This window comes from Eptesicus fuscus, chromosome 11 (assembly GCF_027574615.1).
Source record: "Eptesicus fuscus isolate TK198812 chromosome 11, DD_ASM_mEF_20220401, whole genome shotgun sequence".
NCBI lineage: Eukaryota > Metazoa > Chordata > Mammalia > Chiroptera > Vespertilionidae > Eptesicus > Eptesicus fuscus.
In genome coordinates, this window is record NC_072483.1 from 80,554,921 (window position 1) to 80,565,207 (window position 10,287).

At 45.8% G+C, this 10,287-nt stretch overlaps 1 protein-coding gene across 4 annotated transcripts in view; it reads left to right on the top strand.

Annotated features, from left to right (window-relative positions):
* The window catches only part of KLF7 (KLF transcription factor 7), a 92,125-nt gene extending 82,268 nt beyond the window's left edge, over positions 1-9,857 (top strand). For all 4 annotated transcript variants that reach the window (XM_028151162.2, XM_008145233.3, XM_008145236.3 and 1 more), the window contains 2 exons: positions 1,016-1,139; positions 5,696-9,857. In XM_028151162.2, coding sequence (XP_028006963.2) covers positions 1,016-1,139; positions 5,696-5,747 — 176 coding nt within the window. In that variant the 3' untranslated portion in view covers positions 5,748-9,857. The remainder of the gene's footprint in view (positions 1-1,015; positions 1,140-5,695) is intronic.
* Positions 9,858-10,287: the final 430 nt, after the last annotated feature.

Sequence of the window (10,287 nt, forward strand, 5' to 3'; positions counted from 1 at the left end):
CCAGGGCTCAGTAACCAACGCTCATGATTTCATGTGGTTTTAAAGACCATTTTTCTTCTTAATTCGAACCAACACACCATACAGTTGGAAGGGTAAATATTTGTCATGTTGGGTGACAGACATGGATGGGCTAAGAAAAAAAAAGAAAAATCAAAGGAAAAACCATGCACTTTCCTTTCTGTGTCCCTCCCTCTGTATTTACTGTGCGAAAGGTCACTTGAGTACAAGAGCTCGAATTTCGTGCTTTTAAGCAGCTTCCCTGTGGCTAAAACCCCTGCTCTTCAAATTGACTTGGAACCTATTTTGTAACCATGTGTACCTCTCTCTGATATGAGCGCTCGGGAGTCATTAGTTACGGGCTCCTTAAATAGGACTCCGTGACTGTGTTTCACAGAAATGCCGGGAATCACCAAGTGATTTTTGCTTTACCCTCGGATTGTAGCCCTTTCTCGTGACCGTCCGTCCACTCACATTTACTGGAAGGAGCAGTGGTTCTGGGAGACCTGGGCTGTTTGCCTGGTCAGGCAGCTACCTGGGCACAGTTTGTGGTGGGAGAGCAGAGGAGGGAGGAGGCTGAGAGGGCTGAAATGGTAAATTACTGTAGGTTCTGGAGAAAAATAGATTAGAAGCATTTGTGGTTCAGATGAAAATAGCACATTTCCTGTCTGCTTGGACTGTGGGGGTCAGAGGGCTCCAGGGGATAGAAAATAAATAAAAATTGATCCCTCCCCAGTCGAAGGAAGTGCTCTGACTCTGGGAATGGCAGCGACAGCCCCAGATTTGGGGATCTTGGGAAGCCACTTTTGAAGGTTATAAAAAAAAATAGCAGCAGCAACCACCACCAAAACACCAGGAGATCAGAGAAAATGTGGCCCTCTGTGCTCAGGAACGCAGTCTTTCGGGGATGATGTGCACAGCCCTTTTCCAAGACTGGCACCCAGGTAGCCGAGTCTGAGCAGGTGTGTGGCCACCTTGTTCTTGCCACTGACCATGGTCATTCCCTCTCTTCTTGCAGGTGAGAAGCCTTACAAGTGCTCATGGGAAGGGTGTGAGTGGCGTTTTGCACGAAGCGATGAGCTCACGAGGCACTACAGGAAACACACAGGTGCAAAGCCCTTCAAATGCAACCACTGCGACAGGTAAAGAAACGTTGAGGCTTCTGGGTGTGGTTGGAGGGGTGGAGATGAGGGTTGGAGTGGGGGGGACTGCCAGTGCTCTTGGATTCATCACAAGCTTCAAACTTCTCTCTCAGAGTCTCGGATCTGGGGATGCCTTTTACTTCTTCACCGAGAAAACCCATGAGATAAGGGTGCCTTCTTGCGTGTAGTCTTGGCTCCATTAGACAAGCATTTACCTGGACATCAGCTTTGGGCCCGGGACCGCGTTAGTCACTGGATATCAGTAGGACACGACTCCTACCCCTGAGGAAATGAGGAGACAGATCATGTTAGTATAGTGTGAAAAGTAATAGGATGGAGAATGGTCACCTGTAGCTGATTCTTCTGATCTTTTTATTAACATCAATACCATTTCCCCTCATCCTTTATAACGCGAAAGAGCAGAAAGCCTGCTTAACGGAAGGACGCTGAGGTATAAGGCCTTCCCTCTGAAGTATTATTAGACAGGAATTTACTGAAGACGGTTCCCACTCTTTGGGGGCCTGTACCATTCTTTCTCCTTTGAAAATAGGCACAAAGGTCTAAACTATGGAGAGGCTTTGAGAATGTATCCTGTAATTCCATCTCAAACCTCCAGCGTTTGATAGTGGAAGAAAGAGCACGCAGCAGCAGAAAACTACACTAGTAATAGTATCTGACAGCCTTGGCATTATCAACCAATAAACCCCAAAATGGAGACTCTGCAGGCCAAGGTGAAGGCAGGATTAGGTTGAGACATAATCAAATAATGGGCTTGCATCTGAGCGTGTTATCCTTCTAATCCTATTTCTGTGTTTAGAAGGAAGCTTAAGAAAATTAACCATCTTTTTAATGCAATCCTAAAGGTCTCGGTTATGATGAGAAAAATGCTTCTAATACGATAAAAGCCCTGAGAGCCTCAGGGTTCCCGGCTCGGCCAGCCGCTCACAGGGTGGCAGGAGGGGCCGCAGGATGTCCACGGAGGCCTGGCTCTCCTCGGGAGGAAACGTGATCGCTTTCGCATCCTGCCTCCCGGGCCGTGCCGGGCCCTCCCTCCCCAGGCCTTCCTCTGGAGCAGAGTGTGTTTGTTTGGAGACCAGGTCAGGGGTGGCCAAGTCTCCCAGGTGGCCAGTTGGCTTAGTGCTCCTTTAAGATGCTTATAAAGGAGCATTCATATTTTTCCTCTTTTTTTTTCCTTCTTCCTGAAGAGGCTGTTTTATCTTCATTCTTTAAGAACTAAATAAAGCCCCCATGCCTTCTGGAGCCCAGAGATAACCTCCCACCCCAGGCCTGAGGAAGTCCGCTTCTTAAAGCTGTTGTCCTCTTTTCTTTTAGCTTTCTCCTGCTACCCAGGAACACAACCTGTTTTTTCATTTCTACCCCATTACTTAGAAGTCCCAGCCGCTCTTCTGAGTATCTGTATTTAGTCATGTTTCTCCTTGTTGGACAACTGCCCCCAACTCCCACCTCAAGTTTACTCCTCTCTAGCCTTGGCCATTAATAAAGAAGCTGCATAGATGGGGATTCTTTGTCCACAGTCCCTTGAGGAAGAGCTTTACATCCACTTTGTGAGCTGCCAGATATGGTATAGGAGGCGTGTGTGTGCGCGCGCACACACACCCACCCACCACTCCCATCCCTGAAGGGTGTCCAGGCTGTTACTTGGAGTTTGTGCATTATGGATTGCCATCATCCTTGGAAATGGGCAGAGAGTGTTTCTGTCTTCAAGTCAACTGGCTGAACTGTGAAATTTACAACTGTGCAGTCGTTGACATATCCAGGTTAAATCTGATTGTGTGATGTATGTGAGAAATAATTCAGACCCACTAGATATTTCGGGGAAGGATATGTCAGAGATGGGCCGTCTCGTTGCTTTATTTTCTTCATCAAAATATAGGATGGTTTCTGGAGCTAGAAATGTTCGAAGCAGATGGTGCACGTTCTGTGACACGGTATTTGGGAGAGACAGTGAACAGCCCAAAGTCCTGCGGCACTGCCAGTCGCCCGTGCGTTTTCATCGATGTCGGAAATGAGGGGCTGGACTCCCGTTGGTGTCTCATGACGGGCAGCGCCTTGCCTTTCCATTGCACGGATTGTGCTAAGAATAGAGCAGGTCTGGGGGGTGGCATCGGGAAGCGGAGTGGTCCCAAAGCAGGTGAAAGGAAAGCCTGGGGTGACTGGGGAGTCTTCCCTAGAAGACGTCTACCTTCAGAAACAGAGGGCATCTGTAGCCCTTCTCAGGACACTGGGTCCTGTTGGCACCACGGTGTGTATGAGCATGAGAAACCGACTTCTTGCCTCTTCTAATTTGAGCAGTCAGACTGCCTTATTTAGAAGCTGAGCTAGGATTGGGGTTTCCTTTCCTTAAAGCATGGACCATGTCTACTTTTATGTATAAGTAAGCTAGAAGAAAACAGACATGTGTTTGTTTGTTTTGCTAACAGTTAAAATTGCTGGATGCCATTAAAAAATTTCTGTATTTCTGGCTTTGTCTGGAAAAGCAGACGATGTGCCCATGATATCCTGGAGCCGAGTAGTAACCAGGACCCACTGGCACTGGCCGTGTGATCACTAATTCCGCAAGTTCCCACCGCTCCCTGTGGTCTCCCAACAGGAAGGCAGACCGTCCGTTGACATGGATCATCCCCCCTGCTCTGTTGTCTGCTCTCACAGAAAGCAGTATTTCCTCGCCTTATCCCAAGTGGAGTCAGATAGGGCTGTGTGTTTCTTACACTTGACCCACTGCCCGCTTTCACTTGACCTGCCTGACCGCGGAAGACATTGGGTTTTGTGACCTCTGGCTTCAGGTTTGGGTTGGGGGACAAAGCAAGGGGGCAGCTCTGCCATTTCCTTAACCATTGGACTGAGCCATGCAGCCCACTGAGTGCCCAGCTGCTAGAGGATGGATCTTGTCTCTCAGCCCATAGCATGCAGCTGCCGATGGCGGTGAAAGTTCTCTGCTTCCGCGAGTCACGATAGGCGGGCCATGCCGACTTAGCACAGACATAATCCAGGGAGACTGCCCCAGGGTAGCACCTCCAAGATCTTGGGCAGTGGGGAGGAGGCATTTTGATTGTTGAATCAGCCCACTTATATATAGGTGGGAAGAAATTATCAGCCCATATCTAGCTCTTTGGTGCCCGAGAGGGTTGCTGTTGGCTTACTGCCCACATGCCCATAGTGTGCCTTTTTCATGGGCAAGAGAAACGACCATAGGGGTTCGACTGGTTCTCTGTAATGAACAAATTTCAGTCCTTAAGGACCTTCTTATTTAAGGTCATCTGCCTGCTATATACTTGGAAATACCCTCTGGGGTTCTATTACCCTTAGAGTTATTTGATCCTGCATTTCTAGATGCTGAGTTTATCTATTACCTTTTACTGTTCCTACGAGGAGTAAGTATAAATTAACAAATATAAATTAATCACGAGTAAGTAGCTTTGCTGGTGCATTGCATTTAAATAAAACCTCAATGGTGAGGGACCTAGTCTAATGCTAAGTATCATGTGCTTCTTAGAATTTGAGCAAATAATGATGCTAGTTTGATTCTGGTGGGGTGCAATTACCTTTCATATTATGTTAAAGATCTGTCATTTTTTTCACTTTTTTTTCCCCTGAAAGAAATGGAAGGCTTGTACATATATTGCTAGATACCTGGCACAGAGTAGGCGATTGGTAAAGGCAGAATAAAAGTCCAGAACATACGCATTACTGAACAGTTACTTCAAATGAAGTGGTGTATCAACAATACTATTTTCCTCCAAGTTCCCAGAATATAGAAAGGAAAGGAAAGAGGTTTTGTCCACTGCCTAGTCCTTCCTTCACTTCTTACCATCTCAGATCCCCGTGTCTCCCTTTTGAACAGGCAGATTGCTTGTCTTTGCTTTGTTTCTTTCTCACGCGTTGTTTCCAAAGCATTTGCTTATCCATTTCTTCTTTAATGCTGACAATTATGCCTGGCTGGCATGGCTCAGTGGTTGAGTGCTGACCTATGAACCAGGAGGTCACGGTTCAGTTCCCGGTCAGGGCACATTCCTGGGTTGCGGACTCAGTCCCCAATGTGGGGTGTGCAGGATGCAGCCAGTCAATGATTCTCTCTTGTCATTGATGTTTCTATCTCACTCTCCCTCTCCCTTCCTCTCTGAAATACAAATATATTTTTAAAAAATTTTAATAATGACAATTATGCTAATAATAGTTAAATTCATTGAGATCTTACTACATGCCCGGCAATAGTTAAAGCACTTTATATAGTTGGTCTCACTTAATCCTTACAACCAAGCTATGAGGTGAGTGCTATAATTATCACCATTATACAGAGGAGTAATTAAGGCCCAGAGATGTTAGTGTGCTCAGAGTTACACAACTTTTGGGTGAGCTGGGATTTGAACCCAAGCAATCTGACCCCTGAGCTCACCTTCCTAACACACTGCCTTGTTTCTCAAAACATACCTCCTGTCTCTCTAAGGGTTAGGGTTAATCATTTTCTAAGGGGTGATGGCAGTTGAGTTCCTTACCTGGACCTCTCTAATATCCTTGTTGTTGTTTATATTTCTTAGGTGTTTTTCCAGGTCGGACCATCTTGCCCTCCACATGAAGAGACATATCTAAAAAAACCTAAAGGCCAGAGTTGCCATGATGTCGGCCATTGTCTGAAGGAAACGCCATGAGGCAGGGGGCTGGACTTCAGGCGGGGACCCATTGCCTCGCAGAAGAAAGTTCTCACTTCTACACCTCTGTGTACACACACACACACACACAGTCACACACTTACACACATGCTGTCACGCACAGACCCCCCCAAACACTCACTATCATGCACCCAGCTATATTTAAAATATATACGGCTATTCTTCATGCCTTGCCCTAGCCAGATGATAGAAGACGAAGAAGAAGGAGACCAGGTGAACTCAGCAAGGCAGACTGGCTGCTCACGTCAGCACTATTGGAATTATTTCCCGCTGTGGCCAATGGAAATCAAAGCAAATGGATGTGACGTTTCTGCAGGTGGACAGCCGTAAGAGGGGCTTATCTCTAACTTGCTTCTCCGTGCAACTTGATAGGAGAACACAACGTCTTAAAGTTGCATATGTGTAGCACTGTTCCTTTCTAAATAGTTGGGGGAAAATGACCTAGAAAACCAAATTGCAGTTTGGTAGCCAAAATTAACTCTTGGTTTATTTGTCCTTTGTGTGTGAAAAGTCCTACTATTCCGTGCGTCCGACTTCCTCAAAGAACTGTTGATCGGTTTTGGTTCTTAGCACCACTGAGATCTTTCCAGTCGATACCAACGGCCTTAGCGGCGACAGACTCTGGAATACACCTTACACCTTTCTGGCCTGCATTTCTCTAGACTTCACTCTTAAGGGAGGAGTTTTCTTTTCTTACTTTTTGACTCTTGCACACCATATGCACTAGGGATTCTGGAAACTTCTAGCATGACTGCAAAGTGGCCAAGAGAATAAAGTCCTGATGATAAATCACAGCCTATCCCTTGAGCCTCACCTATTGCCAGTGCTAGATTTTTTTCTTTTTAATCTCTGTTTTTGCTAACGAAAACTTGAAAAGCTTATTTGGAAGCTTAAATGTTTTATCTTTTCTCCATGGACTAAACCTCACCAGGACTCTCTCAGCACCTGGATGTCCAGCTCTCAAAGCAGCCAATCAGATGGGACATCACAGTTCTCTCATCCCCTTGAGGCATCATGACCTCAGCTCATAGTGGTCAACCCCGTGCTGTGTGTCATTGCTGCCCTGTACCCAGTTTCAGCATAGATGTTGCTAGTCTCAAAGGGCAGCTGCATATTGAACCTAACTCTGGGTTATGACCTGACAAAAAGCCAAAAATATCACTCTTTCCAGGAGTGGGGAAAGTGGAAGATGCCTCCCAAGTCTAGTGACTTCAAAAACATCATCTATCTTCCTCTCTCATGCCCACTGAGCTCATGTTACTCCACTTGTTAAAACACACAATTCAAAAATGCCATTGTGGGAATGAAGGGTGGACATTTAAGGAAAGGGTTGAGATGTTTCTCTAACCGTCTGTCGAAAAGGAGAGACATATTTCTAATTTATTTTCTGGCCAGGCCCTTCATGACTTGTGACCTAGAGCACCCAGGATCAACAGAGGCCTCACGTTTACTCTGCAAACTGACTCCGAAGGGGTTACGTTCCTTCCTTTTCGTCCCCCACACACATCCAATATCGGTCTCTATCTACCCGCATTCTTAGCTAGCTGGCACTGGCCTCAACTCCAAAGACTGCCTTTAGGACCATTACATGGCCTATGCAAGCAAGCGGGGTGGTTATTAGGACAGATTGTATATTTTGTATATTCTGGGACCATCCCTTCAAGACACGTCTAAAAAAACAAAAATGGCACTTGGTCCACACATGGTTGCTGCTCCTTCATACCAGCTGGCTCCCCCCGCCCTCCTTTGACTGTTTGACTCATTGACTGTTAAAATGCCACCCCATACCTATTTGGGATGCAAAACTGAAGTCTTTAAAAGGAAATAATAATATAAGAAACACAAATACATTTATGACAGCAACCTTCAAGATCCTTGGCATTTGGTTTCTCAGCTTTCTGCAACCTTTGATTTCACTGAAATGTTGAATCTACTCATCTGAGGGTAAAGGAGCCTCCTTGTCACAGATGTTGTAGCTGCCAATTGGACACATGGGGCATTCTGAGGTCTGGCCCTTAAACTTTACTTTCTCCTTTTCCTTTTTTCAATTTAGACCAAAAAACAAAAAAGAAAAAAGAAATAAAAACCCACAACAAAATAATGACAATAAAAAAAAAAAACACCCTAAAACACACACACACACAAAATCTGCCCATTTGCCAGAGGCAATTATGTATATGTTAGTTGAAGGGTATTTTTAAAAAATCAGTTTTATTCCAAAGATTTAAAACTAGACATGACTTAGAAACAATTTCTGGAGCACTGCTTGCTGACAATCTCGTAGTTCTCTACTGCATTTGAGTGCATTTTGTGGCCAGTCCATCGGGGCGTGCCATGGGGTTATATTTGAATGTGTGGTGCATCCTTTCTGGGTGAAGGATGTGGGGGGGGGGACCTTGAACCTCGGCTGTATTAAACTGTAGCGCCTCCAGTCAGTGCACTAGATGAAACTTTAGACACCCCAGATTGTGTTGGTTCACTGGTCTCCCTTCCCATAGTAGCCTCTAGCAGGAATGCGCGCGCGCGCGCGCACACACACACACACACACACACACACACACACACACACACTGGTGATGGCGTTGGCCGTGGCTGCCACCATTTACAAATGTTCTCTCCCCAGCGGGAGCTGTTCTGGCCTCTCGAAATGCTATTACTAAGGGTTTAGAATATTTTATTTAATTTTTGAACCGGCCAATGCAAGGCTCTATTAAAAAGAAAGTTAAAGAATGCAAGAGAGTAATCATTGCTTGTTTGCTCCCTGTTGTCATCAGCGGTCTGGAAAAGACCTTATTTGAATGTGGCGGAACAAAGGCCCTTTGGTCCTCATCAGTGTCTGAACTGTTCTGGAATTCCTCTCTCTCTCTCTTGTATCAGTGAGGTCCTTTGTAATCTGCCCCTGACCTTTCTCAGAGCAGGGGGCGCTGACCCGTGATGGTCGGGCTTGCTTTGCTTCAGAGTCATCTGTTGAGTGTGAGAATTGGCCTGAGAATTTGGTGGGTGCTAAGGGTATGGCTTGGAAACTGTTCTCTAGCGGAATTGACACCTATGAACGATAACCAGTCCTATCCACGGGAGCGGGGGTACAGCCCCTATCATTTGGAAGCTGATTTGTGATACAATGCCCATCATCTCCAGAATGGCAGAGATGGTTGGTAAGAGCCTGCTGGAGTGAGCAGGCTTCCCAAGAAATGGCCTGAAAATGTTTTGCTCCCGAAAGGACAGGTTGTTTAAAACAGTGCTTGGATGGACATTTGAAACACATCCAACTGCTTTCTCACTTCCATTGTTACCTCCTGACATTCCAGGGGATCCCAGATTGGAAAGGAGAAACCTGGCGAGGTGTTTCTTGTGATTGTCCCTCGAGCACACTTAATCCAGGGTTCAGAGTTCGATGTAGAGAACAGGAGTGTTTCTAAGCCACTGACAATTTTGACAGTTTTCTTTAGTTCAAGTTGTGCTTCTGTCTCCTACCACCCGGCTGTAAGTCAAAGACGTGGAAACCTGAAATGATATGCTGCTCCTAGCTACTGGCCTCCTGCCCCACTAACGGTTAATCTGCCCAACTTAACGCCTGGTGGTGATGACTATTGCGTTCGGATGTTCGGATTCCATGACAAAGCTGCATTTTTATAAAGAGATCGGAGACCCCAAAATGAACTTCGTGCTGACCATTTCCTTCTCCTCTCTACGTGCTTTCCCTTGCAAAGCCCTTCAAATCCCCACCTTCTCCCCTCCTGCACCTCTTGTGCCCTTTTTACATCTTTGATCGCCTGATTCTAACAGGGTAAAAAGACAGCCAACCTCACGCACGATAGCAGAACTGATTCCTATGTTTTAAAAAAATCTTCTTTGAATCTAGAAGCCAGAGAAGATTTTTTTAAGGACTTTAGTTTGGGATAAACTTCCAGATGAGCCATGTCTGTTTGCATCAGAGGGGACATGGGACTTTCAGGGCGACTCACCCAGGGCCCGCAAGCATTCTGCCCCACTCCTGAATTCTTTGGCAAAGTAAAAAACAAACAAACAAAACAAAAAACTTGAATGGCGTGAACAAGAAAACCTAGTGATTGGTTTTATTGGTTCAAAATGGTTTCCTCTATGGAAGGCACTTTGTAAAAGAGAAAATACAGTGCAAAGTGCTTTTGTCTTCTCTGTTGCAGAAGTTGGTTTTAGGAGAAGGAAGAAGGGAGGGGAAAGTCAGAGAGATGCAACACACTTCATTACAGAAATCAGGTTCATTGTTTTCTTTTTTAAAAATCTTAGGAGGGCCAGCACATCTGGCCACTTTTGCACCCAGATCTTTGCCAAAGTGAAAATTCATTAAGTAGAACTGGTTGCGGAAGTGTTCCCCTGGCATCTTCCGGAAGTGGCCACCTGCCAAGCGTGGGGTGGGGCAGGAGGAGAGAATTTGCATTCCGGGTCTGGATTAAATTTCGGTAAACATGGTGATATCTCAG